The sequence below is a fragment of the Microcebus murinus genome, chromosome 16, assembly GCF_040939455.1.
Source record: "Microcebus murinus isolate Inina chromosome 16, M.murinus_Inina_mat1.0, whole genome shotgun sequence".
Taxonomy (NCBI): domain Eukaryota; kingdom Metazoa; phylum Chordata; class Mammalia; order Primates; family Cheirogaleidae; genus Microcebus; species Microcebus murinus.
The window spans coordinates 70865181-70882025 of NC_134119.1; the positions used below are offsets into that span (position 1 = coordinate 70865181).

General features: G+C 51.5%; 1 protein-coding gene across 1 annotated transcript; it reads left to right on the forward strand.

Annotated features, from left to right (window-relative positions):
• The first annotated feature begins 3074 nt into the window (after positions 1-3074).
• On the forward strand, positions 3075-5798 carry USP29 (ubiquitin specific peptidase 29). The gene has a single exon (XM_012748591.3). The coding sequence runs from the start codon at positions 3075-3077 to the stop codon at positions 5796-5798; it is 2724 nt and encodes a 907-aa protein (XP_012604045.2).
• The last annotated feature ends 11047 nt before the right edge of the window (positions 5799-16845 follow it).

The following is a 16845-nucleotide window of genomic DNA, read 5'->3' on the forward strand; positions in this document are numbered from 1 at the left end:
AAATTCAAATAAAGTAAAATAGCTCTACTAGCTTGCCTTTTCTAGAGGAACATTTTAAACTCCCACTCTGGAAGATAATCTAATCAAGAAAAGATTATCCAGGAAATTACCTGTGAAGTGGGTGGAGCCACCTGGGACTATAAATAATGGTCATGCCAGACTCAGCCTTCAGTAGTAGCCTCCAGTCTCCTGCAGAGCAGCTCTCCGAACCCAAACCCTAACCCCAACTCCAGCTCCAACTCCAACTGTAAGTCTCCTTCAATCCCATTTTTCCAAGTTTGCTTGTGGGGTGGTGGGGTGTGTGCATTTGTGTGTGTTGTGGGGAATGTTTTGCTATATTTAATGCCCTAGAGATATTGTCAGATACTGTGATGAGGGGAGTTTCATTTTTCACCATTAGTGGGATGAATTGTGGATTAGGAAATCCTGATTCTGGATCCTGATCTGGGGGTAGCGTTGTGGTCTCTGTGATATTGGATATTGGCATTTTCAGAAAGGAACACGCGTTCAAAATGCAAATGAAGGCTATCTATGTTTTGATTTCAGCTGAGGGAACAACAGATGACCTCTAATCCTTCTCATTCCCCCTTTCATTAAATTTAAGGTCCAGTGAGGGTAAAGTTTCTCTAAAGAGGCACTAAAGCAATTTCTTAGCAGCAAAATGACTAACAGAATGAAACAGAGGGGGCCCTCTTTTCCACTTTAGGTATTATGTTAGGATCTATTAGGAAATATAACACACATTAATCATAGTCATGGAAGATTTTCTCTTTTGGACATGGTTTGCTGGATTTGACACAGTTCTTGGCCTATATTGAAGAAATAGGAGTCTCTATTGACAGCAGACATTTCTTTTTTTTTTGAGACAGAGTCTCACTCTGTTGCCCCAGCTAGGGTGCCAGGGCATCAACCTAGCGCATAGCAACCTCATACTCCTGGGCTCAAGCGATCCTCCTGCCTCAGCCTCCCAAGTAGCTGGGACTACAGGCATGTGCCACCATGCCTGACTAATTTTTTCTGTATATTTTTAGTTGGCTGTTAATTTCTTTCTATTTTTTTAGTAGAGACAGGGTCTCGCTCTTGCTCAGGCTGGTCTCAAACTCCTGACCTTGAGCGATCCGCCTGCCTCAGTCTCCCAGAATGCTAGGATTATAGGCGTGAGCCACTGCAAGCCTGGCCTGACAGCAGGAATTTCTGATTGTGCATCCCTGTTGCTTCAGCTAAGTGACTCAAAAAAGTCCCTTAATCTAATATATTCAGGCCTCATTTTCCTTACCTGTTAAATAGTACTAAAATTGGATGTCATATGGTCACTTGCAGAATTAAATTGTAATGAGGCATGTAAATCACATAGAGTGATTCAGTGCAACAAACAATACGCCTGTAGTAAAAGCCACTTACCCCCTTTCCTCCCATGACAGATCCCTAATTTTCTCCAGGTGAAGCATCCATCCCTATGGTTTAATACATTCTTAGAATTAGTGATAAAAATATGCCATTGATAATAATGTTAACACTGCTGTGAAGGCACAATTGCAAGCCATTTTAGTCCATTGACTTATCATAACCTAAGAAGTATGAATAGCAATTATTATTCCCATCCCATTTTCACTTATGTGAAACTACGACTCAAGAGGGTTGAGTTTTAAGTTTTGTGTTATAGGAGCAGTAAGTGGTGAAGCTAGGCTTTGAATCCTAGCACTCAGAATGTATAATGTGTGATCTTAATGCACTCTTTCTATATTGCCTCTTTGTAACAAGAAAAAAAAAAGGTAAAGATGCCTAAATTTCTAGGTTGAGCAGTTAGAACTAGCTGTTAAGTTAGAGACTCATAAAGTACAAGGTTTCTCAAGCAGTAAATATTAGCAGGTCTGGTCGTGGTAGAGTTCCAAGAAAACTAATCAATGCCAGGTCTATGGATACAGCAATCTAATCTAATGGTGATCTAATCAGGGAGGGGCACTTTTAGGGAAGCTTTGGAGATAATCCCATTATCAAGGTTTCCTCCTGGATTGAATTAATTTACAGGTGTTTGGAGGAAGATTGGTTTTCCTAGGATTTTTTTCCTGAAAGATAATACAATCAAAGATACTAGAGATGGATGGGACTGATTAAATAAAGTTTGGTTGCTAGATTGGCCATTTTTTCTAATAACAGCCTTGGCACTCAGGACTCTGCCTGTGATGTGGCCATAGACGGATCTTCAAAGCTGAAATTTCCTTGAATTCTGACTGATATTTCCTTGGGAGAAACTTTGGGTAAGCAAAGGGTGGTTTTTTTGTGTTGCTTTCATTGGGACTTGGTTGCTTTTTCAGAAATTAGCATGTCTGAAATGGCATTCTTTGACTGCCTGGAGAGAAATGAACCTACAAAGTGAGGGGAGGGAACAAAATTAAGAGAGATTTTTTATTTATCCTTTCTGAAACCTCTCTGTTTCTGTTTTAGATACACATCTCCCTCTTCATGTTTCTCTCTCCCTTACTCTGTCTCTCTCTGCCTCTCTCATCTTTCCTCACAATTTTGCTGATCTAGTACATCGGTTCACGTCCTACTCCCGTGTCGACAGCACTGACTGCATGTCCAGCGTTTGCTCTCCTCCCTTCCAATTCTTCCTACAGCATCCCGATTTTTCTTCTATAATCCATTCCAAATATTGCTGGGAGTTCTGTCTCATCAGGTGTGGTTTTGACTTGCATTTTCCTCGTGACCAGTGATGTTGAGCACATTCATGTGTCTGTTGGCCACTTATACGCCTCCTCCCTCCTAACAGCTCCCTTGAGAGAGCATGTGCTCCGAGCCTATGTCTTCTAGAAAACTGGTATAGCTTCATAATATAAGTAGTGTTGCCAAACAGTCTTTTACTTAGTGTGGCAGCCTGCCCTGGGTTCTTGGTGTGCTCTTGGCTGAAGAATGACCAGACACACTAAAATGTCAAGTCCAGAGTATTATCTTTATTATGTATGGTTTTCCATAAAACATCACTGTTAATACATTTTTGGTTAAAATGTATGTGTTTGCTTTTTTTTTTCTTTGCCTTTAGATCACATCGCAAGTGTTTTATTTGTAGAGAAAGGATGTCTCCTCTGCGGATACATGGATTCATACAAATTTGGAGCAAGAAGACTGGAACGACTGGGTTGAAAGAAGCACTCATTGAAACAGAGGAAGGAGAAAAGGACATTAAACTAGTGGTAATTTTCAAATCTACAGAATCAATAAGGGTTTTTCAGTTGAGTAATAATATTAGAAGTGTGGTCCTTAGACATTGTGAAGAAAGACAAAGCCACCTGCATTTAACTTTGCAAAACAATATCGCCTTGCTTATTGACAAATTATCCTTCCACGATGCTGAACAGCTGAAGATGTTCCTGGACTTAGCCCATCAAAACAAATTTCAACAATCCAAAAGCAGGAATGCAAAGAAAGGAACTGACAAAACTTTATTTTACAAAAAGTGTTATGAGCCAAGTTATAGATCCTTTCATACTGAAAAAGGAAATGGAATGCCTTTCCCTCAGAAAATGCCTTTGTTAAAGCCAAAATCATCAACACTTGTCAACAAAGCATTCTTAGAAAATCGAGGTGAAAAGAGGAAAAAACTGCTATCACCTTATGTAGAGACGAATGACGACTGTCTGAAAGAAAGTGACCTTACGCTAAACAAGAAATTGAAGGTGGGTTCCTCCGAGCATGTAACAAGCAATAAGAAGGAACCATCCAGTTTAAAAGACTTAGAAAAAGATAGAAATTTGAAACTTGGATCTTCATTCAAGCCCAACTCTAATAGAAATCCCAATGAAGAGACGACTGTTCCTTCCACCCAGACTTTCTCTGCCCAAACAGGTTGGGCATTTCCATCGGAAAAAGAGCATAGCCAGGATGACCCAAGATGGAATAACACCCAAGTGTCCTTTGACCATCACACTGAGAAACTGTGGAAAGGTTTCCCCAATTTGGGAAACACCTGTTACATGAATGCAATTTTACAATCACTATTTGCGGTTCCATCATTTGCTAATGACTTACTCATGCAAGGTCTCCCGTGGGAGAAAATCCCCTCTGATAGTCTTATTATGTCCCTCAGCATGCTGTTCGCTTTGAAAGACATTTGTAATAGAGAGACCCAGAAAGAATTACTTGTAAATGTTAAAAATGCCATCTCAGCAGTTGCTGAGATATTCTCTGGCAACGTGCAGAATGATGCTCATGAGTTTTTAGGTCAGTGTTTAGACCAGCTGAAAGAGGACGTTAAAAAATTAAATTCTCGTTTGGAGGCTGTGAGGGAACCTGGGGCTGAAAATTCATCTCCACGGATGTATGTTGGTAACGCTGTCACCAAAGTGTTTGTTTGTCCTGTTGTTGCTAATTTCGAGTTTGAATTGCAGCTCTCTATTACTTGCAAAGCTTGTAGTCACACCGTTCTCAAGACAGAACTGAACAATTATCTCTCCATCAACCTGCACCAGGAAGAAAAAACGCTTCCTTTGTCTGTTCAAAATTCTTTTGATCTTTTCTTTAAAGCAGAAGAACTTGAGTATCACTGTGAGATGTGCAAGCACAATAGTTCCGTTGCAATGCACAGATTTAGTAGGCTCCCCAGGGTCCTAATTGTTCATCTGAAACGCTACAGCTTCAACGATGCTTGGTTGCTGGTGAAGAATGACCAGCAAATTTATATTCCCAAATATTTACACTTATCCTCTCATTGCAATGAAAGGACCAAATCACCTCTTCCCTTGAGCGTGCCTGTTGGGGACCACAAGGCCCTGAAAGGTTCTCAGGAGTTAAGTCCTGAGATCATCAGCCTATTGACACTATTGGCGAAGCCAACCTCAGAATCAAGTGATTCTCTGGTTCTACACGTTGCACCAGAGAAGAATGCTGACCTACAAAGATTCCAGAGAAACCGTGAAGCAGTAAATCAAGAACATCATCAGAGAGATCTGGAAAATGGCTCCCAGCCACAGTCAAAACTGGTAAACTCTGAAGATAAAACGGTCAGTGAAAAGGAGCTGCCAGTGGCTGACTCAGTGGTGGAGCAGGGAGACGACTGGCTCCCCGCGGCCTGTGAGGACGAGGGCAAGCCTGCTGGCAGCCCAGGCACACATCTCACGGGGATCCGTCTCCAAGAGGCGCCTGGAAATCCAGAACTTAAGAAATATGAGGAAACCAATACATCTGTAGAGTTAGATTTGGACACTATCACTGAGTCTCCCAGTGGCCTTTATGAGCCTAAGGGAATCAGGATCCCAGAAGGATCTCAAGGAACGGCTGGGGAGCTCCAGCAGTGTACTGAGAGGAGAACCAATGAGGAATCCCTTCAGCAGGCATTACTTCCACCTCCCGGGCGTCCTTCTAGGAAGCCGGACACCCAGGAACATGCCGAGGAGGCCCTCGGTAGATCCGCAGAATTAAGACTTCAGAAGGCTAACGCGAGTCCCCTTGGTGCGTTGGCTTCTGCTAAGAGCCCCGGAAACAAAGCCACGTTAGAGATGGAGAACACAGAAGCTGAAGCCAAGGAGCCAAAAGGAAATGTGAAGATGACAGGTGCTCTTCAGGCCTACAGGCTCGTCAGTGTGGTCAGCCACATCGGGAACTCTGTTGCTTCCGGCCATTACGTCAGCGACACTTACGACTTTCAGCAGCAGTCCTGGTTCACATGCAATGATCTGCGGGTTTCGGAAATCCCAGAGGCTCGGATTCAGGAAGCCAGGCTTCGCTCAGGGTACATCTTCTTTTACATGCACAATGAGGTTTTTGAGGCATTTGAAAAAGGCAGAGAACTCTCAGCTACTTAGCACACGGGCGGGAGTGATTCCTCAGGGGGAGTAAGAAGATGCCTCTTGCAGGGACCTGCTCGGCAGCCCCCTCAGCCCCTGCTTCATCCACGGAAGGAAAGTCCTGCACTCTAATCAGAATGAAGAAGGAACAGACAGACCCAACAAGAAACACTTATTATGGGGAAATATCTGCTTTAACTGCTTCAGACGCCTGGCTCCCAGAATTCAGGCTGATATTCATCATTCTCGCCTACAAGACTAGCATGGGCTTTCGATGTTTGATACAGTGGTTTTCAACATGTTGTTCTTGAACCAGCAACATCAGCAGCTAGGGACTGATTAGACATGAAAATTCTTAGGCCCCACTTCAGAGCAATTGACTCAGAAGCAGGAGGTGGGCCCAGCAGTCCGTGGGAGGTTCAGATGTTCCCGAGAGTCAGGGCGCCACTGTGTTGATGTGCAGCGCGCCTTGATGCATTTTGCCGCTGTATAAATTGTTTGTTGTGTAAATTGTGCATGTTATGTAAATTACACTAAAAATAAATAAATCACATTTTTTGTGTGTTCCTTTGTTTCATCCTGCTAAACCTGAGGCTGGAGCTGCCCCAAAAGTGGCAGCAGGGGAGTTCCCACAAGGCAGTGCTCCAAGCTGCCCCGCATGGGCACAGCCGGATTCCCAGAAAGAGGCTGAACCCCAGGGTGATCAGTCCACAGCGTTTATGGGGGAACTGACAGAGTGCTGCAGTGCACCCTCAGGTGGACAGTAAGAGAAGAAAGGATGTTCCACCTAAGTATGTCCACAGCAAGAGGGTCAGGACATGGAGTTTTGGGGAGGGTTTAAGGAATTTGGCTGATGCCAGGGCCAGTTTCTTTTAGTGTTTTGGGCAAAAACCTAGATATCTTTATCAGTGCCTGGGAATGTTCAAGGCCCCAGTTTGGGTTCGAGCTTCCTGGGAAAAACCTGCAACTGGTGGTCACAGAGAGGTCAAGAAACTCTGCAATTTTCAATCAGGATATGGAAAGAAAGTGGGGAGAACTGCGGATCCTACACCCTTGAATTCATGAATGCCTTTCCCTTGTAAACATGTTAAAATAAAACCAACCAATGCATGTACCATTGTTCGGCTTCCACACGTGTTTGTAACTGGTCACCGATAAAATTTGCTACCATTGAATCAAGTGTATTCCAACATCCTTCCAGGAATGGCAGGAAATGAGGTCAAGGTCACAGAGAAAACACAGTATATGAAATGGTCTCTGAGGGTGATTTTGTAAATTGAAAAGCACTCTAAAGTGTTGCTGGTGCTATTAATATGAATAAGACCATAAACCCAGCCTCACAGATGTACAACACAGCCTGGCAGCCAAGGCGCAGACGGTCTATAAAGAACCCAGTATCGATAGGCCACGTGAACAGATGAACGGAATTTAGGAGGATTCGTGGGTGCAAAGAGATAAGAAAAGCCTGGTGATGTACAGCGTGCGGTGCAAAATTAGGTAGAGACGTGCGGGAAAGATGAGAAAAGCAATCAGAAATATATGCACAAGATTTGTTAAAACATGCCTTTTAGCATTTAAGGGGAAAGAAGAAAAGTACTGTTCAGAAAAGAAATAAAGCTGGGCTCCGTCGCTCCCGCTCTTCTTCCTCCCCCTCCCCTCCCCCACCTCCTGCCCCTCCCCCTCCCCCTCCTCCGCCGTCGCCCCTTCCCACGCACAGCCGCCCAGAGACCCAAGCGCTCCGCGCTACCCACTTCCCCCTCCGGTCCCTGCAGACCCCAGGAGAACCGGACGGAGAGCGAGCGCAGCGCTCCCGGGCCAGCCGGGCGCTCCCTCCCCCGCGGCCGCCTTCCACCTCCTGCCCCCACCCCCTCAGTTGAGGACCCTTCAGGCGGGAGCCGCCCGACCGGGAGCGAATCCCCCTCCCTCCCTGGCCGGCTGGTGCGTGAGGACTGGGGCCCACGCACCGTCACCACCGCCATGGCCCCGCAGCAGGTGACAGGGTCGAGGCAGGTGACCGCCTCGCTGCAAGTGACCGGTTCACTACAGGTCACAGGCTCCGCTACAGGTGACCAGTTCGCTACATGTAACCGGCTCGCTGTAGGTGACAGGCTCGCGGCAGGTGACAGGCTCGCGGCAGGTGACAGGCTCGCGGCAGGTGACTGGCTCGCGGCAGGTGACTGGCTCGCGGCAGGTGACTGGCTCGCTGCAGGTGACAGGCTCTATCTCGGCAGGTGACAGGCTCGCGGCAGGAGACAGGCTCTCTCACGGCAGGTGACAGGCTCGCGGCAGGTGACAGGCTCGCGGCAGGTGACTGGCTCGCGGCAGGTGACTGGCTCGCGGCAGGTGACTGGCTCGCTGCAGGTGACAGGCTCTATCTCGGCAGGTGACAGGCTCGCGGCAGGTGACAGGCTCTCTCTCGGCAGGTGACAGGCTCTATCTCGGCAGGTGACAGGCTCGCGGCAGGTGACTAGCCGGCGGAGGGCCCTGGTGCTCCAGCTGGATCCCTGCAGCCGGAGCGGGCACTGTGGGACCTCTGCAGCGGGCGGTGGGATCCCGGACCCCGCGTCCCGCCTGCGGAAGCGGCGCCTGCTGGCGCACGTGAAGTTCCCTACTGGCCGCCCGCCCCGCGCCCGCCCGCACATCCCGGACGGAGACGCGCGCCCAGCGTGGGCGCGGGAGGAAGGGCTGCGCTCCGTCGCCGCAGGGCGCAGAGCGGCGGGGCCGCACCGGAGGCGCGACGGTCCCGCAAGTGCGGCGTCCCCGCCCCGCGCACCCCGCGCCGCCTCGCCGCCCGCGCGGACGCCCGGCGACAGCCAGGACGCGGAGAGGCAGCGAGGGGACAGGCAGAAAGTGCGAGGTCGCCAGGGAGCAGGTTCCAGATGAAGGTCCGCGTCCACCGAGAACGCGCTTTCGACCGACCGGCGGCGGGGCGGGCAGTGCGAGGGCGCGGGCGGGCGGTGCGAGGGCGCGGGCGTGGGGGGGGAGCTCGGGGCGGGGCGGGCGGTGCGAGGGCGCGGGCGTTGGGGGGAGCTCGCGGCAGGGCGGGCGGTGCGAGGGCGCGGGCGTGGGGGAGGAGCTCGGGGCGGGGCGGGCGGGGCGAGGGCGCGGGCGTGGGGGAGGAGCTCGGGGCGGGGCGGGCGGGGCGCGGGCGTGGGGGGGGAGCTCGCGGCGGGGCGGGCGGGGCGGGCGGGGCGGGCGGGGCGAGGCCGGGGCGTGGGGGGGAGGAGCCCGTGGCGGGGCGGGCGGGGCGCGGGCGTGGGGGGAGGAGCTCGCGGCGGGGCGGGCGGGGCGGGCGGGGCGGGGGCGGGGGCAGGCGGTGCGAGGCCGGGGCGGGCGGGGCGTGGGGGGAGGAGCTCGGGGCGGGGCGGGCGGGGCGTGGGGGGAGGAGCTCGCGGCGGGGCGGGCGGGGCGTGGGGGAGGAGCTCGGGGCGGGGCGGGCGGGGCGTGGGGGGAGGAGCTCGCGGCGGGGCGGGCGGGGCGAGGCCGGGGCGTGGGGGGGGAGCTCGTGGCGCGGCCACGGGGAGCGTGGGGCGAGGCGTCGCGAGCTGCGCTCAGTGCCCGCGCCGCCGCCGCAGGCAGGGCCGGGCGATGGGGAAACACCGCCCTCCCGAGGGCTCCCCGTGGGGCTCAGTTTGCTCCTTTTATGGACCTTAAAGGGAGACAGAGTAACCCCACACAGAATGCCTGAATTCTTGCACTCCTGCCCTTCCATCACTGTATTGATTCTTTTTTTAGGAGACATCAACTCTCCCCCCAAAAGAAATCAGAATATGTCCATAATTCCACTGTTGATATTTTGGTGCATTGTCTTCCAATAACACACAGGCAATGATATAAATTCATTCATATCTATTCATTCATATAATTTATAGGATTATATATATATTTATACGATTATATATAATTTTATATGTGATATAAATTATATAATTTACAAATGATACATTTGTCAATGTGTTGCCTTGCTTTCCTTTCTCTGGGCCTCCCACTGTGTGTGTGTTTGACCTTCCTAGCCATTACCAAAGGGCAGGGAAAGTAAAGAAAGCAACAAGGTCTCTAAACTTCAGGGCATTTACAGAGGTCACAAGGGGAAGGAATGTCACAATTTCCAATTGTTAGGGACCGACCTTCCACAGCCCCACCGGACAGAAAAGCAGAGACATCGAGGATGCAATCACACAAGAGGAGGTTTATTTTCTGGCTAGCCAGGGTCCAAGCCCCAGAGCACCAACGCAGTGGCCACTCTCGCAGGCAAGGACCCCGACCGGAACAACGGCATGCCTTTTATCCCCATGGTGCACAAGCTGCGCACAAGCTGATCACTGTGGATCATGCGTTGACCTTTAAAATGATTGGTTGCCCACTGTTGCCTTTTGAAATAATTGGCAGGTTGGTTGCCCTCTATTGCCTGATGGGCCAGTCGCCCGTGCTTCAATGACCTCATCCCATAATCCCCATACAGCGGTGTAGCAAGCAAGCAATGACCAGAAGCAAAGGTTTGCCGTTAGCTCATTGCCCCACCCAAGTAAATTCCCGACAATTGGAAGAATTCCTCTGCCCTTCCTCTGCCCTACGAATTCCTCTGCCCTACATTCCCCCCTTTCTCTAGGTAGCAGACGAGCACTCCTGCTCGTCCTCAAGGTCTCTTAGGTGCTCTAGTTCTATAGCACTTGACCACAGCTGCTGATATTGTTGTTGCAATACTAGTAGCTGGACAGTGTTTATCTGTTCTTTCACAAAAGCTACTAGTCTATGAATTACACATGGCGTGAAAGTAAGGACTAAGATTAGCATAATGAGTGGGCCTAGTAGGGTGGATAGTAGCGTTGTTAACCAGGGGGAACTGTTAAACCAAGACTCAAACCAACCTGCTTGCTGTTCATATTCCCGTTTGCGGTGGGCAAGCCCTTCCCTGACCTTAGCCATAGATTCTCTAACAACTCCCGTATGGTCTGCATAGAAACAACATTCTTCTTTGAGGGCAGCACACAGTCCTCCTTGCTGGAGGAATACTAGATCTAACCCCCTCTAGTTCTGGAGCACTACCTCGGATAGGGAGGTTAGTGACTTTTCTAGGTGTGAAATTGAGTCTTCTATCCTTGCAATATCTTCATCAACAGCTGCCCTCAGAGTATTAAACCCTCTTTGCTGCATTGCCTGAGAAGAGAAGTAGTTCCTGCTCCTATTGCCCCTAAGCCAAAAGAGTAGCCAGGGTTATGGCTGTGAAGGGCTCTCTTTCTCTTTTAAAAATTAGGTTGGTGACTCTTCGCCCTACTATGCCCTCATACATTGTCTCCTCAGTGTGGTATATTATTTTTGGGAACACTAACACCATTATACAGTAATCTTTAGACCCATGTAAGGTTATGGGGTTGGTGGGGGTTCGGGGCGGTAAGTACAGCTGTAGGTCTCCATCCCAAAAACATTAGACCAAAAACACAACATCCCAAAAACACAACAACCAACCCCCACCGCGACCCGTCCATGTTGTCACCCAGTTCAATCTTTAGATGCCACAACCCCAGTCCAAGTCTGGGTCAGCGGTCCTGGGCTGTCGCCACCACGCGGGTCAGGTCTGGTCTTCAGAGGATTCCTCTGGTCTGCAGTTGCTTTCCACTGGTCCTGGCACCGCTCCTGGTCTTTTTATTAGCAGGTCTCACGTGGGAGTGGTGTATCCAGGTCGCTACTATTCTATTGACCTTAAGAGCAGTGGGGGCAACAAGAATAATTTGATAGGGGCCCTTCCACCTCGGCTCGAGGGTTCTGCTGTTATGCCGTTTCACCCACACCCAGTCCCCTGGCTGGTGTGGGTGAAACGGTGTCCGGCACCCTCCTCCTCAGGCCGGTAGATAGCACGGAGGGCCGGCCATACTTGACTGTGGACACGTTGCAGAGCCTGCACCGCTTGCAACACTTCTTTGGGATGTCCCAGAAGAGCCTCAGGGCTCATCCTAGGAACTACAGGAGGGGGTGTGCCGTACATGATTTCAAAAGGGGTTAAACCCAAGTGATAAGGGGTGTTCCGGGCTCGGAACAGGGCGAAGGGAAGGAGGGTCACCCAGTCTCCGCCAGTCTCCAGGGCCAATTTAGTCAGGGTCTCCTTTATTGTTCTATTCATTAGCTCTACCTGCCCAGAGCTCTGGGGATTATATGCACAATATAATTTCCAATCTATCCCCATAGCCTGGGCCAGCCCTTGACTAACCTGACAGATAAACACAGGTCTATTATTTGATCTTATCCCTTCCGGCAGTCCATACCTGGGGACCATTTCTTCTAATATTTTCTTAGCTACTGTCAAAGCTGTTTCTCCTTTCGTAGGGAAGGCTTCTACCCATCTGGAAAACGTATCTATTATGACCAGTAAATATTGGTACCCGTATTTTCTAGGCTTGACCTCTGTGAAATCCACTTCCCAAAATAGTCCTGGCTGCCTCCCCCTTTCCCTCGTACCTGCATGGGTCCCTCTGGTCCTCCCCGGCTGCATGACCTGACAGGCTCGGCAACTTTTGACGATGTCATCTGGAACCCGTCCTTGTGACTTGAACCTTAGTTGAGCAGTGTCCAGCAGTTGCAGCATCTTTCTCTTCCCTAGATGTGTGGTCTGATGCAGGTGTTCTAACAGGTGGCGTCCTAAGAGTTCTGGCACTATTAGGCGATGCCCTTCGTCCCGCAACCAGCCATCTTCACGTAGCTGCTCTGAGGCCCAGCCTCATCTACAGTCCGGCAGAGGAGGCAACCGTCCCATGCCTGGGGGTGGCAGGCTAAGGTGCAGGATGTCTGGCTGCGGAGTGTCTTCTGCAGCCTTCTTAGCTTCAGCGTCCGCTCTCCGATTGCCCCGTGCTTCCACGGAATCCCCGCTCTGGTGTCCCGGGGTATGGACTACCGCCACTGCCTTTGGCAGCAAAACAGCCTCTAGTAGGTGGAGTATTTCAGGCATGTGCTTAATTTCCTTTCCCTCTGCCATGATGAAGCCCCTTTCCCTGTAGAGGGCCCCATGTATGTGCACAGTCCCAAAGGCATAGCGGCTGTCAGTGTACACCATCAGCCTTTTTCCTCGGGCCCGGCTAAGAGCCTCCGTCAGCGCTATTAGTTCTGCCTTCTGAGCAGATGTCCCTTGCGGAAGGCGTGCCGCCCAGACAAGTTTACCTTGGTCATCTACTATGGCCGCCCCTGCGTACCTGCGTCCGTCCCGGATGAAACTGCTTCCGTCCATGAACCAGGTCAGGTCGCTACCTGGAAGGGGGCGATCCTTCAAGTCTCTACGGGTCGTCTGGCTCTCGGCTAGGATCTCAAGGCAATCACGTTCAGGTGCGGCTGCACCGGGAGTTGGCAGAAGCGTAGCGGGATTCAAGGTGGCAGGGGCCCGGAACTCGATGCGGGGTGTGTCCAGCAAAAGTCCTTGGTAATGAGTCAGCCTCCCATTTGTGATCCATCGTCCCGGTGGCTGCTTCAGAACCCCCTCTATGGCGTGCAGGGTGGTGATCTGCAGCCGCTGCCCTAGGGTGAGCTTATCAGCGTCTTTGACCAACAGGGCCCTGGCCGCGATAATTCGCAAACACGCTGGCCACCCCACCACCACCGGATCTAGTTTTTTTTTTGACAAGTACGCCACTGGTCTCTTCCAGAGTCCCAGGGCCTGCGTGAGTACTCCCTTGACTATTTCCCCTCTTCTCGTCTATGAACAGGTGAAACTCTTTTGTAGGATCAGGGAGTGCTAGGGCCAGGGCTTCCAGCATGGCTGCCCTCAGGGCCTGAAAAGCGTCTTCCATTTGCACAGTCCACTCCCATGCTCGCCCCGCTGTACACCCTTCATACAGAGGTCGAGCCTTTTCCGAAAACCCAAGGTCATCATGGAGGGCCTCGTTGAACAGGGTAGGCGAGTTTTTAAACCCCTGGGGCAGTCTCCTGTACATCAGCTGCCCATGAATTCCTCTCTGTCATCCTGCCACTCAAAGGCGAAAATCTCCTGGCTGCGTGTCGCCACCGCCAGGCTAAAGAAGGCATCCTTTAGGTCTAGGACGGTGTACCAAGACAGCATGGGAGAGAGAGAGCTCAACAGAGTATAGGGGTTAGGGACTGTAGGGTGGATATCCAGGGCCCTTGCATTGACTTCCCTGAGGTCTTGCACAGGCCTATAGTCCTTACCCCGCCGGTTTCTTCACCGGCAACAGGGGGGTGTTCCAGGACGACTGGCATTTCCGGAGAATCCCACTGTCCAGGAGTCTCTGAATGTGGGGCGTAATTCCCACTCTGCCTTCCTGGGACATGGGGTACTGTCTGACTTGGGCTGGCTCGGCTCCGGGTTTTAACTCAACGTAAAGAGGCGGCTGGTGTTTTGCCCATCCTGTGCCCCCTGTCTCGGCCCACACCATGGGAAATACACAGAGCCATTGCTCCATGCCTTCCTCTCTGCTTTTTGTGGGCTAGTACAGTCTATATTCATCTGCCTGTGTCAGGGTCAGGATCTGAGTGACCCGGGGGCTGTTGATGAGATTGCCTTTATTATCAGTTATTATTACTCCCTCTTCTTCAAAATGAATTTGAGCCTTAAGCTTGGTAAGAATGTCTCTTCCCAGTAGTGGCGTGGAGCACTCAGGGATGACCATAAAGGCGTGACTCATTTGTCCTGAACCCAAATCCAATCTCTGCCACGTGGTCCACCGATATAGTTTGGCTCCTGTTGCCCCCTGCACCCAACTGGTCTTACTGGACAATTTTCCTGTGTCTTCCGTTAGTACCAAATGTTCTGCTCCTGTATCTATGAGGAAGCTGACTGGGTTCCCCTCCACTTGCAAAGTTACCCTAGGTTTGGGGAGGGGGACCGAACCCCATCTTCCCTATTTGTCTATCACCTGTCCTGCAACCGTGACTTTTTCAGGACCTCCAAGTCTTTGCCCCCCTTTCTTTTGGGGCACTCTCAGGCCCAATGTCCATGCTCTTTGCAATTGGCACATTGATCCTTGCCTAGCCTTTCCCGCCGGGGCCTTTCCCTATCCTCTGACCCTATCTGCCCCCCTCTTGTGGCGGCTAGCAAGATTTTAGCCATCTCTGTTTGCTTTCTGTGCTTCCCCAGCTTGGAATTTTCTATCTTCTATCCTGATCCTCTCTAACCTCTCTTCTAGCGTCTCTCTATTGTTATAGACCTTCTCTGCCACTTCTAACAGGTCCTGCAGAGTCTTCTCGCCCAATCTATCTATTCTCTGCACCTTGCGCCTAATGTCGGGGGCCGCCTGATTGACAAACGCCATCATAACAGCTGCCTTACTCTCCTCCATTGTGGGATCTATGGGGGTGTACTGCCGGAAGGCCTCTATGATCCTCTCTAAGCATGCTGCCGAGCTCTCCGGCCCCTGACGAACATTTCCTACCTTGGCCAAATTGGTCGGCTTTCGCGCCGCCATACGGAGACCGGCCATCAGAGTCTGGCGGTAGACCCGGAGACGCTCCCTACCTTCAGCCTCATTGTAGTCCCAAAGCGGCCGTTCAAGGGGAAAAGTTCGGTCGATGGTTGGCGGGTTTGTAGTAGGTCTTCCGTCCTCCCCGGGACCAGCTTCCGCGCCTCCCCCTGAATCCTTTCTCTTTCCTCCATTGTGAAGAGCACCTTAAGCAACTGCTGGCAATCATCTCAGGTGGGCTGGTGAGTAAAAAGAACAGAGTCTAAAAGATTAATTAGGTCTCTCGGATTCTCGGAGATTGGAGTCCGGCAACACTGGCGTCCCAACGGACCGGACCGCGTGCCCTCTCCTTTCTGGCCTCTTTAACTGCCAGAACTTCCGCCTTTCCCCTCGGGGCAGGTAGGGGGGCCTTCAGCCAGGGTGGCGGGTCTAGAACCAAGTCTTGCCAGACCACAATATAGGGGATCTGATCAGGGTGGCCGTGGTGGCCAAATACCACCCCTTTTACTTTTTCGATCAAGGAGGCATCAAACGAGCCCTCCCTGGGCTACCCCACTCCAAACGTGGGCCACTCGGCCTCACAAAGGGTAACAAACTTTCCCTTCTTGACCTCTAGGGACAGGTTGTGTGCCCTTGCCCTGACATCCTTAAAATGGCTCACCAGGATGGACAACGGCGTTGTTAGAGCCTGTCCATGGCTAGTCGATAATAGGCAGATGTGCAAACCAATATTCCGCAGTTGGGGCACTGGGGACAAGGATCTGAATCCCTAGCCTTTCACACTCCCTACGGAGGTAACGGCCGTGCCCCTCCCGCATAGCCACTCCTGGCACGGGCGGCAGGAGATCCACTGTGCGCTGCCAGCCCATGCAGGGGAATACTCACCTGGAGGTTCTAGTCACCCCTGCGGATCTTTTCGTGGGTCCCCTGATTCCACGGCCCCAGCCTGAAAACCCATGCAACCCTGATGGGTTCTCGGGCTGAAACCATAGAACCCAGAGACTCCAACAAGCCAACGAGAGATGTCACAGTCACTCACACACACACAGAAAGCCGGCGACAAACAAAGCAGACAACAGACAAGTGAACAGTGAGGTAAACAGACAACCTAACCTAGTCCAGACCTACTCCCCGGTCTCCTCCTGACCGAGCCCTTGGCTACAAGGTCAGCTCCGGAATCCCAACGGAGCCAGAGGACATGACCGAGCCCTTGGCTACAAGGTCAGCTCCAGCTCCTCCTGACCGAGCCCTTGGCTACAAGGTCAGCTCCAGCTCCTCCTGACCGAGCCCTAGGCTACAAGGTCAGCTCCGGAGTCCCAACGGGGCCAGAGGACGTCTCTACCTGGCTCCGACCGGCGACCCACCAGCGCGTCCGCCTAGGTCCTGTGCCGGCATCCTGATTCGGGGTCCTGCAAGGGGATTCCGCGTCCCTTGCCCAACACCACACCCGGCTAGTCCGGGGTGGATTTTCACACTCCTCCCTCAGCCCTGAGTTCTATCCGGTAGTCTGTGGGGAAGGCAGATCCCGGATGAGCCCCCAAATGTTAGGGACCGACCTTCCACAGCCCCACCGGACAGAAAAGCAGAGACATCGAGGATGCAATCACACAAGAGGAGGTTTATTTTCTGGCTAGCCAAGGTCCAAGCCCCAGAGCACCAACGCAGTG